This window comes from Theropithecus gelada, chromosome 2 (assembly GCF_003255815.1).
Source record: "Theropithecus gelada isolate Dixy chromosome 2, Tgel_1.0, whole genome shotgun sequence".
NCBI classification, from domain to species: Eukaryota; Metazoa; Chordata; class Mammalia; order Primates; family Cercopithecidae; genus Theropithecus; species Theropithecus gelada.
This window is the reverse complement of record NC_037669.1, coordinates 39,884,456-39,898,189: the sequence shown is the minus strand read 5'-3', so window position 1 is coordinate 39,898,189 and position 13,734 is coordinate 39,884,456. Positions and strand designations below refer to the sequence as shown.

The 13,734-nt window shown below is 37.9% G+C and overlaps 1 protein-coding gene across 3 annotated transcripts in view; it reads left to right on the top strand.

The window, feature by feature from the left end:
* The window catches only part of GSK3B (glycogen synthase kinase 3 beta), a 260,978-nt gene that overhangs the window by 85,605 nt on the left and 161,639 nt on the right, over positions 1 to 13,734 (top strand). For all 3 annotated transcript variants that reach the window (XM_025375802.1, XM_025375801.1, XM_025375800.1), the window contains exon 2: positions 7,278 to 7,471. In XM_025375802.1, coding sequence (XP_025231587.1) covers positions 7,278 to 7,471 — 194 coding nt within the window. The remainder of the gene's footprint in view (positions 1 to 7,277; positions 7,472 to 13,734) is intronic.

The window sequence follows — 13,734 nt, the reverse complement described above, 5'->3', positions numbered from 1 at the left end:
CTTAATCCAGTCTATCATTGATGGACATTTGGGTTGGTTCCAAGTCTTTGCTATTGTGGATAATGCTGCAATAAACGTTGTGCATGTGTCTTCATAGTAGCGTGATTTATAATCCTTTGGGTTATGCCGAGTAATGGGATTGCTGGGTCAAATGGTATATCTAGTTCTAGATCCTTGAGGAATCGCTACACTGTCTTCCACAATGGTTGAACTAATTTACACTCCCAACAGTGTAAAAGCATTCCTATTTTCCCGCAACCTCTCCAGCATCTGTTGTTTCCTGTTTAATGATCGCCATTCTAACTGGCATGAGATGGTATCTCATTGTGGTTTTGATTTGCATTTCTCTAATAACCAGTGATGATGAGCATTTTTTCATATGCCTGTTGGCTGCATAAATGTCTTTTTTTGAGAAGTGTCTGTTCATATCCTTTGCCCATTTTTTGATGGGGTTGTTTGCTTTTTTCTTGTGAATTTGTTTAAGTTCTTTGTAGATTCAGGATATTAGCCCTTTGTCAGATGGACAGATTGCAAAAATTTTCTCCCATTCTGTAGGTTGCCTGTTCACTCTGATGATAGTTTCTTTTGCTGTGAAGAAGCTCTTTAGTTTAATTAGATCCTATTTTTCAATTTTGGCTTTTGTTGCCATTGCTTTTGGTGTTTTAGACATGAAGTCTTTGCCCATGCCTGTGTCCTGAATGGTATTGCCCAGGTTTTCTTCTAGGATTTTTATGGACCTCGGTCTTAGGTGTAAGTCTTTGATCAATCTTGAGTTGATTTTTCTATAAGGTGTAAGGAAGGGGTCCAGTTTCATTTTTCTGCATATGGCTAGCCAGTTTTCCCAGCACCATTTATTAAATAGGGAATCTTTTCCCCATTGCCTGTGTGTCAGATTTGTCAAAGATCAGATGGTGGTAGATGTGTGGTGTTATTTCTGAGGCCGCCGTTCTGTTCCATTGGTCTATATATCTGTTTTGGTACCAGTACCATGCTGTTTTGGTTACTGTAGCCTTGTAGTAAAGTTTGAAGTCAGGTTGCATAATGCCTCCAGCTTTGTTCTTCTTGCCCAGGATTGTCTTGGCTATGCAGGTTCTTTTTTGTTTCCATATGAAGTTTAAAGTAGTTTTTTCCAATTCTGTGAAGAAAGTCAGTGGTAGCTTGATGGGGATAGCATTGAATCTATAAATTACTTTGGGCAGTAAGGCCATTTTCACGTTATTGGTTCTTATCCATGAGCATGGAATGTTTTTCCATTTGTTTGTGTCCTCTTTTATTTCGTTGAGCAGTGGTTTGTAGTTCTTCTTGAAGAGGTCCTTCACATCCCTTGTAAGTTGGATTCCTAGGTATTTTATTCTCTTTGAAGCAGTTGTGAATGGGAGTTCACTCATGATTTGGCTGTTTGTCTGTTATTGGTGTCTAGGAATGCTTGTGATTTTTGCACGTTGATTTTGTATCCTGAGACTTTGCTGAAGTTGCTTATCCCCTTAAGGACTTTTTGGCCTGAGACGTCAAACAGAGACACTTTGACTTCCTCTCCTCCTGTTTGAATACCATTTATTGCTTTTTCTTGCCTGATTGCCCTGGCCAGAACTTCCAATACTGTGTTGAATAGGAGTGATGAGAGAGGGCATCCTTGTCTTGTGTCGGTTTTCAAAGGAAACGCTTTCAGCTTTTGCCCATTCAGTGTGATATTGGCTGTGGGTTTGTCATAAATAGCTCTTGTTATGTTGAGATACGTTCCATCGATACCAAGTTTATTGAGAGTTTTTAGCAGGAAAGTCTGTTGAATTTTGTTGAATGCCTTTTCTGCATCTATGGAGATAATCATGTGTTTTTTGTTGTTGGTTCTGCTTATGTGATGGATTATGTTTATTGATTTGTGTATGTTGAACCAGCCTGTCATTCCAGGGATGAAGCCAACTTGATCGTGATGGATAAGCTTTTTGATGTGCTGCTGGATTCGATTTGCCGGTATTTTATTGAGGATTTTCGCATCAGTGTTCATCAGGGATATTGGTCTAAAATTCTCTTATTTTTTGTTGTGTCTCTGCCAGGTATCATTTGGTATCAGGATGATGCTGACCTCATAAAATGAGTTAGGGAGGATTCCCCTTTTTTCTATTGATCGGAATAGTTTCAGAAGGAATGATACCAGCTCCTCTTTGTACCTCTGGTAGAATTCAGCCGTGAATTTGTCTGGTCCTGGAGTTTTTTTGGTTGGTAGGCTAATTATTGCCTCAATTTCAGAGCCTGTTATTGGTCTATCCAGAGATTCAACTTCCTGGTTTAGTCTTGGGAGGGTGTATTCTCCAGGTATTTATCCATTTCTTCTAGATTTTCTAGTTTATTTGCGTAGAGGTGTTTATAGTATTCTCTGATGGTATTTTGTATTTCTGTGTGATCGGTGGTGATATCCCGTTTGTCATTTTTTATTGCATCTATTTGATTCTTCTCTCATTTCTTCTTTATTAGTTTTGCTAGTGGTCTATCTATTTTGTTGATCTTTTCAAAAAATCAGCCTCTGGATTCATTGATTTTTTTTTTTTTTTTAAGTTTTTTTTGTGTCTGTCTCCTTCACTTCTGCTTGGATCTTATTTATATCTTGTCTTCTGTTAGCTTTTGAATTTGTTTGCTCTTGCTTGTCTAGTTCTTTTAATTGTGATGTTAGGATGTTGATTTTAGATCTCTCCTGCTTTCTCTTGTGGGCATTTAGTGCTCTAACTTTCCCTCTAAACACTGCTTTAAATGTGTTCCAGAGATTCTGGTATGTTGTGTCTTTGTTCTCATTGGTTTCAAATAACTTATTTCTTTTTGCCTTAATTTTGTTACTTACCAAGTAGGCATTCAGGAGCAGGTTGTTCAGTTTCCATGCAGTTGTGTGGTTTTGAGTGAGATTCTTAATCCTGAGTTCTAATTTGATAGCACTGTGGTCTGAGAGACAGTTTGTTGTGATTTCTGTTCTTTTACATTTGCTGAGGAGTGTTTTACTTCCAGTTATGTGGTCAGTTTTAGAATAAGTGCGATGTGGTGCTGAGAAGAATGTATATTCTGTTGACTTGGTGTGTAGAGTTCTGTAGGTGTCTATTAGGTCTGCTTGGTCCAGAGCCGAGTTCAAGTCCTGAGTATCCTTGTTAATTTTCTGTCTCTTTGATCTGTCTAATATTGACAGTGGGGTATTAAAGTCTCCCATTAGTATTGTATGGGAGTCTTAAGTCTCTTTGTAGGTGTCCGAGGACTTGCTTTTTATAAATCTGGGTGCTCCTGTATTGGGTGCGTATATATTTAGGTTAGCTCTTCTTGTTGAACTGGTCACTTTACCGTTGTGTAATGGCCTTCTTTGTCTCTTTTGATCTTTGTTGGTTTAAAGTTTGTTTTATCAGAGACCGGGATTTTTTTTTTTGCTTTCCATTTGCTTGGTAGGTCTTCCTCCATCCCTTTATTTTGAGCCTGTGTATGTCTTTGTACATGAGATGGGTCTCCTGAATACAGCACACTGATGGATCTTGACTGTTCATCCAGTTTGCCAGTCTGTGTCTTTTAATTTTGGCATTTAGCCCATTTACATTTAGGGTTAATGTTGTTATGTGTGAATTTGATCCTGTCATGCTGCTAGCTGGTTATTTCACCCATTAATTGATGCAGTTTCTTCTTAGCATTGATGGTCTTTATAATTTGGCATGTTTTTGCAGTGGCTGGTACCAGTTGTTCCTATCCATGGTTAGTGCTTCCTTCAGGAGCTCTTGTAAGGCAGGCCTGGTGGTGACAAAATCCTAGCATTTGCTTGTCTATAAAGGATTTTATTTCTCCTTCACTTATGAAGCTTAGTTTGACTGGATATGGAATTCTGGGTTGAAAATTCTTTTCTTTAAGAATGTTGAATGTTTTCCCCCACTCTCTTCTGGCTTGTAGGGTTTCTGCCGATAGATCCGCTGTTAGTCGGATGGCCTTCCCTTTGTGGGTAACCCAACCTTTCTCTCTGGCTGCCCTTAACATTTTTTCCTTCATTTCCACCTTGGTGTATCTGACAGTTATGTGTCTTGGGGTTGCCCTTCTCGAGGAGTATCTTTGTGGTGTTCTCTGTATTCCCTGAATTTGAATGTTGGCCTGCCTTGCTATGTTGGGGAAGTTCTCACGGTTAATATCCTTAGGAGTGGTTTCTAACTTGGTTCCATTCTCCCCATCACTTTCAGGTACACCATTCAAACGTAGATTTGGTCTTTTCACATAGTGCCATATTTCTTGGAGGCTTTGTTCATTTCTTTTCACTCTTTTTTCTCTAATCTTGTCTTCTCACTTTATTTCATTAATTTGATCTTCAATCACTGATATCCTTTCTTCTGCTTGATTGAATCGGGTATTGAAGCTTGTATGTGCTTCACCAAGTTCTTGTACTATGGTTTTCAGCTCCATCAGGTCATTTAAGCTCTTCTCTACATTGTTTATTCTAGTTAGCCATTTGTCTAATCTTTTTTCAGGGTTTTTAGCTTCCTTGCAATGGGTTAGAACATACTTCTTTAGCTCGGAGAAGTTTTTTGTTATTACTGACCTTCTGAAGCCTACTTCTGTCAGCTTGTCAAACTCATTCTGTGTCCAGTTTTGTTCCCTTGTTGGCGAGTAGTTGTGTTTCTTTGGAGGAGAAGAGGTGTTATGGTTTTTGGAATTTTCAGCCATTCTGCTGTGTCCCCATCTTTGTGGTTTTGTCTACCTTTGGCCTTTGATGTTGGTGACCTACAGATGGGGTTTTGGTGTGGATGTCCTTTGAGTTGATGTTGATGCTATTCCTTTATGTTTGTTAGTTTTCCTTCTAACAGTCGGGTCCCTCAGCTGCACGTCTGTTGGAGTTTGCTAGAGGTCCACTCCAGACCCTGTTTGCTTGGGTATCACCAGCAGAGGCTGCAGAATAGCAAATATTGCAGAACAGCAAATATTGCTGCCTGATCTTCCTCTGGAAGTTTCGTCCCAGAGGGACAGCTGCCTATATGAAGTGTCTGTCGGCCCCTACTGTGAGGTGTCTCCCAGTTAGGTTACACGGGGGGTCAGGGACCCACTTGTAGAGGCAGTCTGTCTGTTCTCAGAGCTCAAACGCTGTGCTGGGAGAACCACTGCTCTCTTCAGAGCTGTCAGGTAGGGACATTTATGTCTGCAGAAGCTGTCTGCTGCCTTTTGTTCAGCTATGCCTTGCCCCCAGAGGTGGAATCTAAAAGAAGCAGTAGGCCTTGCTGAGCTCCTGTGGGTTCTGCCCAGTTTGAGCTTCCCTGCTGCTTTGTTTACACTGTGAGCATAGAACTGCCTACTCAAGCCTTAGCAATGGCAGACGCCCCTCCCCCCACCAAGCTCCTACATCTTAGGTTGATCTCAGACTGCTGCCCTGGCAGTGAGCAAGGCTATGTGGGTGTGGGACCTGCCGAGTCAGGCATGGGAGGGGATCTCGTGGTCTGCTGGTTGCGAAGAGCATGGGAAAAGCACAGTATTTGGGCAGGAGTGTATCACTCCTCCAGGTACAGTCACTCATGCTTTCCCTTGGGTGGGAAAAGGAAATCCCCTGATTTCTTGCGCTTTCTGGGAGAGGCGACGCCCCGCCCTGCTTCGGCTCGCCCTCCGTGGGGTGCACCCACTGTCCAACCAGTCCCAGTGAGATGAACCATGTACCTAAGGTGGAAATGCAGAAATCACCTGTCTTCTGCATCGATCTTCCTGAGAGTTGTAGACCAGAGCTATTCGGCCATCTTGGAAGCAACCATGAATGCCATCTTGCAAATGAAGGTGTTAATTGGTCACAGACATTCACTGGCTTTTGTGTATATTAATACTTCTGTGAATTTAAATGGATATAAATATTGGTTATAATATGTTATTAGTGCATTTGGATATTCATTTATCTAGCAATTTATATTTCACAGAGAAAAATACTCATAAATATTATATTACTTTTATTAGTTTAGTTGGAATTCAGTTAGTATTTTAAAATGAAAATTGTCATAATGGAAGAATAACAGGAAAAAGTAAAAGTCCAATAAGTGAGCCTAAGGACTTATATTGTACTGAGAATTGGTGTTAGATTTGTCAGGGAAGAGAGAAGAAATAGTAGACATTTTTGTGTACATTGAAGTCACTAAAAGAACAATGTAAAGCTCTTTTAGATCAGATACTAGGTAGCATAATTCAGAGAATCGATTAAGAATTCAGAAAACAACATGGTGACTGTGGACTGTGCCTGGTGAAGTAGGAGGTGGCTCTTGTGCCTCAATTGAAGAAAGCTTTTGAATTGCTACTAGGGATGAGAGAAGGCAAAAAAGGGAAGAAGAGAGTTATGAGTAAATAGAGACCCTGGAGCCAGTAATCTGCTTGTAATTGGGCCTCAGTTCAGAATGGATTGGATTATTTAAGTTTTATATCTGTTAACCCCAAATTAACATTCTTTTCTTAACCTGAGCTTTCTCTGAGAGGTCTTCTACTTTGTGAAAAAGATTATTCAGGGAACTTAAAACTCAAAGCCTTACTTTCCTAAACGCAGAAGGATCTGAAGAGAGTCAGAATTATTAAACATTTTTATTTGCACACATTTTATTTTCAAGTAAAATAAGATCTTGAGAAAAGCCCTAAGACCTTTTAGAATTGGATGGATAAGGTCAGACTTTTATGGGCTCACAATTTGCTATTTGACCATGGGCAAATCTAACATTCTTCCTATTACCTATAATGTGGGAACAGTACTGTCTACCTCATAGGATTGAAACTAAGCATTGTGTTTGGTCTGTGGAATGACTAAATACATGGGAGTTTAAAAAATGACTTATAATCGAAACAAGTAATTGAAGTAATTACATGTGATAAACGAAAAATAATTTGTAGTAAAGAATATGGTTTATTTTGGCCAGGCACGGTGGCTGATGCCTGTAATCCCAGCACTTTGGAGGCCAAGGAGGACGGATCACCTGAGGTCAGAAGTTCAAGACCAGCCTGGCCAATATGGTGAAACCGCGTCTCTGCTAAAAATACAAAAATTAGCCAGACATGGTGGCAGGTGCCTGTAATCCCGGCTACTCGGGAGGTTGAGGCAGGAGAATTGCTTGAATCTGGGAGGCAGAGGTTGCAGTGAGCCGAGATTGTGCCACTGTACTTCAGCCTGAGTGACAAGAGTGAGACTCCATCTCAAAAATAAAGAAAGAAAAAAAGAAAGAAAGAATTTAGTTTACCTTGTATATGTTGGCAGTTTTCTCTATTTAATTCCTTATAGTTCTCATTAAAAAAAATTTTTTTTTCCTTTCTTCCGTTAGGAGACAAGGATGGCAGCAAGGTAACCACAGTGGTGGCAACTCCTGGGCAGGGTCCAGACAGGCCACAAGAAGTCAGCTATACAGACACTAAAGTGATTGGAAATGGATCATTTGGTGTGGTATATCAAGCCAAACTTTGTGATTCAGGAGAACTGGTTGCCATCAAGAAAGTATTGCAGGACAAGAGATTTAAGGTAAAACGTCTGGTATTTCATGTATTTTGTTGCTGTCATAATACATGTACCATAAATGATTATTTTTTGGTTGTTTGTTTTTCCTTCAAATTTCTTCTATTGTGCACATTTTTGTCCAGCTCAAGCATTACAATGATTTTATTTCTAGTCGTGTATTTTGTAGAGAGAAAATTCACTGAAGATTGCAGTATTACTTTTGTAGTCATTATAAATGACATATATATATAAATCCTGTGAAAGGTAAGTTAAAATTTCTTAATTTATACTTTAAAAAGCGACCTGTCCCCACCCTTGTACTGTGTTGATGTAGACCAGAGGAACACTGCCTGTAGCATATAAGTATTTTGTGTAGTTTCATATGCTTCCTTTCTTGAAAAAAATTTTTTTAATTCATGATGCAACTTGTGTTAGTCTATTTTTGCATCTCCATATGCCTTATCAGAATACAGTTTATAAAAGTAGAATTCTAGGGTTGAAGAGTAGGAGAGCACTTTAAACCTTGATATAGGCTGCCTTCTAGTTAGATTTTATCCATTTAAATGTACCTTATTTGAATATGAGTAATGCCCATTTCCTGTGTAACCTTTAGATATTAGGAGTATTTTTATGTTTTTCAATTCTGTAGGTGAAAAATTATTTTTGTTACTTTCTTTTCTATTTTAAATTTTCTGTAGAGATGCATCTCACTACATGGCCCAGGTTGGTCTCGAGCTCCTGGCCTAAACTGGTTCTCCCTCTTGGCTTCCTAAAGTGGTGGGATTATGGTCTGAATCACCATGCCTGGCCCTGAAAAATTTTTTTAATTTACAACATCATTTTTCATGTTGTGACTCTTTTTACCCCCTTTTAGAGTGTGTGTCTTCCTTACTCATTTGTTAAAACCCATTTAAAATGTAATAGTGTAGAGCAACAAAGATTTTATTATCTCAGTGCTTCTGTGCGTTGGAAATTCAGGCATGGCTTAGCTAGGAACCTCTGGCCCAGGGCCTCTCACCAGACGGTAATCCAGGCATCAGCCAGGGCTGCAGTCTCATCTGAAGGTTTGTTTGAAGGAGGAAATATCTGTCCCCAAGTGTGATTGTCGGCAGACTTTGGTCCCTTGCCACATGGGCCTGTTCACTGGGCTTTCTGAGGTCTTGCCAGTTAGCTTCCCACATGGCAAGGGATCCACTGGAAAAATAGTAAGCCCAAGACAGAAACTAAAAGTTTTTTTCTAACCTAATATTGGTGAGGTGATTAAACAAGGGTGTGAATACCAGGAGGCAGGTATCATTTAGGGCCATCCTAGAAGCTGCCTCCACAATAATATGAACCATCTGTGAGAAAAAATTATTTGTTTGTGTTGACTTTGTTTGTGATATCTTTTGCTTTTCAGATATTGTTGATTTGGGCTTTGGCATAATGCTGAGAAAGGGCCTGTTGTATCTTACAAATAATGTCATTTTCTCTAGGAATTTTATTTTCCCATATTTCTTTAATCTTTCTGGGGTTATATTTTGGGATGTAGTATAAAGTAGTAATATAAGTTAACCTTTCCCCAAGTAGTAGGTCATTTGTCTCAGAAACCATTTTTATAAAGTTTATCCTTTTCCCACTGGTGGGCAAATGGCATTTTAAAAACCATGTATTATGTTACCGTATATACACTGGATTTTCTTCTGGGTTTCCTTTTCTTTTCCACTGATTTGTCCATTTTGGCTTATGTAACACTTCTCTGATGATGAGAACTAACAGCATAGTTTGAGTGTTGCTTGTTTTTTCTCTTAAAAAATCTGTGTATCAAATATCATTAGCCTGTGATGTTTCTCCTGCAACCTCAACAAAACAAAAACAAACTTTAGATTTGATTAAAATTGTGTAAAATTTGCAGATTAGTTGGACAGAATGTACAGATTTAGAATATTCAGCCTTCCCATCCAGAAATGTGATAATTCTCTGCATTAATCCAATTTTTGATGTAAAACTTTATAATTATGTAGGTTTTAAACTTTTCTTACTTACCTAGTTATGTGTAGTAATTTTTTTGTTGCTCTTGGGAATGGGAGTCTTTCTCCATGCAAATACATCTTATATGTATGTACAAGTCTTCCTCCATGTAAATACGTCCTGTTTTAACCATTTGAACACTGCCTCCTCCGTTTGTTTTGAACTTGGGCATCTTCTAGATGCATTTAATGTGCTGATGCCCTTTAGGAGGGTGCTTTACTATGTTGCTTTTCTCAATATTATTACATGTTCATTATAATTTTCTTCCAGCCTGGGGGACAGAGGGAGACTCCATCTTAAAAAAAAAAAGATTATTTCTGGCTTAGGCCGGGCATGGTGGCTCATGCCTGTAATCCCAGCACTTTGGGAGGCCCAGGCGGGTGGATCACAATATCAGGAGATCAAGACCATCCTGGCCAACATGGTGAAACCTTGTCTCTACTAAAAAATACAAAAATTAGCTGGGCATGGTAGCTGAGGCAGGAGAATCACTTGAACCTGGGAAGCGGAGGTTGCAGTGAGCTGAGATCACACCACTGCACTCCAGCCTGGTAACAGAGCAAGACTCCGTCTCAAAAAAAAAAAACATATATATATATATATACACACACACACACACATATATATATATATATATACACACACATATATATATATATATATAAAATTTCAGGCTTAACATTGCCATTACTGTATATAATTTCCTTAAACCTTTTATCCAGATTTCCAAATACTAATATTTATCACACTCACTTTTACAGTTTCTTCCTCTCTCTATATATTATTTTTATGTTTTTCAGGTAAGGTCTTGCCATATAACCCAGCTGGAGTGCAGTGGTATGGTCATGGCTACTGCAGCCTCCAACTCCTAGGCTTTAGTGATTCTCCTACCTCAGCCTCTCAAATAGATAACCATAGGTGTGCGCCACCACATCCAGCTAGTTTTGAATTTTTTTTTTTCTGATAGAGACAATGTCTTCCTGTTTTGCCCAGTCTGGTCTCAAACTCCTGGGCTTAAGTGATCCTCCTGCCTTGGCCTCCTAAAGTACTGGGATTATAGATGTGTGTGCCTGGCCGCACATATTATTTCCTGAAATGTTTGAATGCAACTTTTAAGTGTGAGGCTCTTTTATCCCTAAATTATTCAGTGTCTGTTTCCCAAACTCAGAGACATTTGCTTATGTAACCACATAATTATTTTAAAAATCAAGAAATTAACAATTATACAATAGTATTATCTAATGTGCAGGCTTTATTGAAATATGTCCAGTTGTTCCAAAAATGTCCATTGTAGCACAAGAAAATCCTGGGTCATGTGTTTAGTTGTGATATCTCTAGTCTTCTATACCAGGAAGAGTTCCTCACTTACTGTCTTTCATGACATTCATGTTTTTGAACAGTATAGGACAGCTATTTGGGTTTGTGTAATGTTTCCTCATAATTAGGTTCAGCATATTCATTTTTAGAAAGAATATCATGGAAATGATTTTTTTCTTCTTAAGGCATTATATCAGGAGACCCATGATGTCTGTCTGTCTAGTTAATGATGATATTGACTTCTGTCACTTAAGGTAGTGTTTACTAGGTTTCTTTACTGTAGAGTTACTGTTTTTCTCTTCATCATTAATAAGGAATCTGTAGGGAAATACTTTTAGATTATGTAAATAACGTTTTTCTCATACAGCTTTTACCAACTAGTTTCAGTATGCATTAATGAGCTTTTGTTAGAATCAGTTATAGTAATGGCTACAAATGGTGATTTTCTAATTCTTTTTTTCCTTCTTTATTTATTAATTAGATTCTACTATAAGGATTATGAGGAAAGCTTTTCCCTTCTCTCATTTATTTGTATATATCATATGGACTCACTGACTCTTATTTTATTAAATGGGTTATAATCTTAGTCATTTATTTTGATACCCAGATTGCTTCAGTCCAGGCATGGTGGCTCATGCCTGTAATCCCAGCACTTTGGGAGTCTGAGGCAGGCGGATCATGAGGTTAGGAGATTGAGACCATCCTGGCTAATATGGTGAAACCCCGTCTCTACTCAAAAGTAGAAAAAATTAGCCGGGCGTGGTGGCGGGCGCCTGTAGTTCCAGCTACTAGGGAGGCTGAGGCAGGAGAATAGTGTGAACCCGGGAGGTGGAGCTTGCAGTGAGCTGAGATTGTGCCACTGCACTCCAGCCTGGGCAACAGAGTGAGACTCCACCTCAAAAAAAAAAAAAAAAAAAACTGCTTCAGATTTGGCCAGTGAAAGCCCTTTCAAGCTGGATCTAGATCTTCTTAGCCAACAGAACTTAGACAATAGGTGTATGTGTGTGCACATGCAAGCAAGCATATTCACATGTGTTTTTTTCTGTATTTCTTTTTATTAAAAATTAGTACTTTTAATTGCAGAGCAACATCACAGAGTTCACTCTAGCCTTCTGTATTTCTATATTTGTAACTCTTCTTTCTGAAGTGAGAAAACCTGACTGCTGTCATCCACAATATATTTACTTTATTTGCTCAATCCTAGAATTTACAAGGTAGTTTCAGAACTGCTAACTCATACCCCTGGGGGCAGAGTTCAGTGCTTGTGTGTTTTTTATCTTTAGTTTGAAAGGCATATGGATTTTATATTATATTCAAAAAGTATTTGGATTTTTCTGTTTTTTGTAATTTTAAATTTTCCCTACAGCATAGACTATTAATTTGAAGTAGTTAGGTTCATCTGTTTCTGTATGTATCACTTCTTAGAACTTCGCCCCCATTCTTTTTGATTAAAAAAAATTATTTATGTTTTCACTCTGTGAAACACTGATATGGTTCCAAAAGTCAGAAATCTAGTGTAGTTTCTTCTCAATTCTTTCTGTTTTATTTCCACTCGCTCCCTGTAGGTGGCCAACCTCATTATGTTCTGGCTTACTTTTCCTCAGTTTTGTTTTACACATACCTGTTCATTTATGCATTTTTTTTCTTCCTTACACAGGAGGTAGCATATTGGAGATACTCTTTTGTACTTTGCTTTTTCTTTAAGTTATATTTCCTGGAATTCATTGCATATCAGTTCAGAGATTTTTTTTTCATCCTTTTTACAGCTGCTAAATGCCCCTCCATAAAGGTTATACCAATGTGCATTCTCTCTAGTTAAGTATGAGTGCCTGTTGGCCCATAGTTTTGGCTATAAAAGTTGCCTTACTTTTTAAATTTTTTGCTAATCTCATAGGTGAGAAATGGTATCTCATTGTAGTTTTAATTTACAATCTTCCTATTTTGAGTACACTTAAACATCTTTTCATGTATTCAAGGTCCATTTTATTTGTTTTTGTGAGTCTGTATGAATTGTCTTTTTTTTGGCCCATTTTAAAAATGCGATTTTGGTTTTTCCCAATCAACCCTGAAGAGTCCTTTATTATGGAATTTATACTTAGGTGTGATATATGTAATTTTTACTTTGTGTATGGTAGGGTTTTTTTTGTTTTGTTTTGGTTTTTGCTGTGTAAGAGTCATTCCTCCCCTCTATGCAGTTGAATTTATTGCTCTTTTATCTGGATTTTGTGTTATTATAAAACTTTCCTGCTGTCCTCAGGTAAGTCATCTATATTTTCCTCTAGTAGTTATCAGGGTTCAGTTTTTGCATTTAAATCCCTGATACATTTGGAGTTTATTCCTATGTGTGGTATGAATTATGATCTAATTTTATCTTTTCTAAATCATTAACTACTTGTCTGGGTACAATTTAGTAGAAAGACTATCTTTGTTCCAGTTATTTGAGATGTTACTGTTACTATATGCTAAATTTCTACATGTGCTTGGCTCTGTTTCTGGACTTTCCATTTTATTCCGCTAGGCTGTTTGCATATTCCTGTGTCACTACTATACCGTTTTGATTATAGAGGCTTCATAGTATGTTTTCATGACTGATAGGGTTAATCTGCCCTCGTAGCTTTTCTTTTTGGTGTTTTCCTACCTATTTTTACATGTTTATTTTTCTGTATGAACTTTGGCATCAGTTCATCTAACTTTATAAAAAAGAGTGTTGATCTTTTAAATTGGGATTTATTTATAAATTAATATAGGAAGAACTGATATATTTGTGAGCTTGAATTATCTTAGCCAGGAGTAAGAAATATTTTTCCATTTGTTCAAATCTACTTTTATGTCTTTCAGAAGTTTTGGCTTAGACTTTAGACATTTCTTAAGTTTATGCTTAAGTATTTTATTTTTTTTGTTGTTGCTATTTTATAGTTTTTCTTGTTTTTTATTCCACATGTTAAAAAGTGATGGGCTGC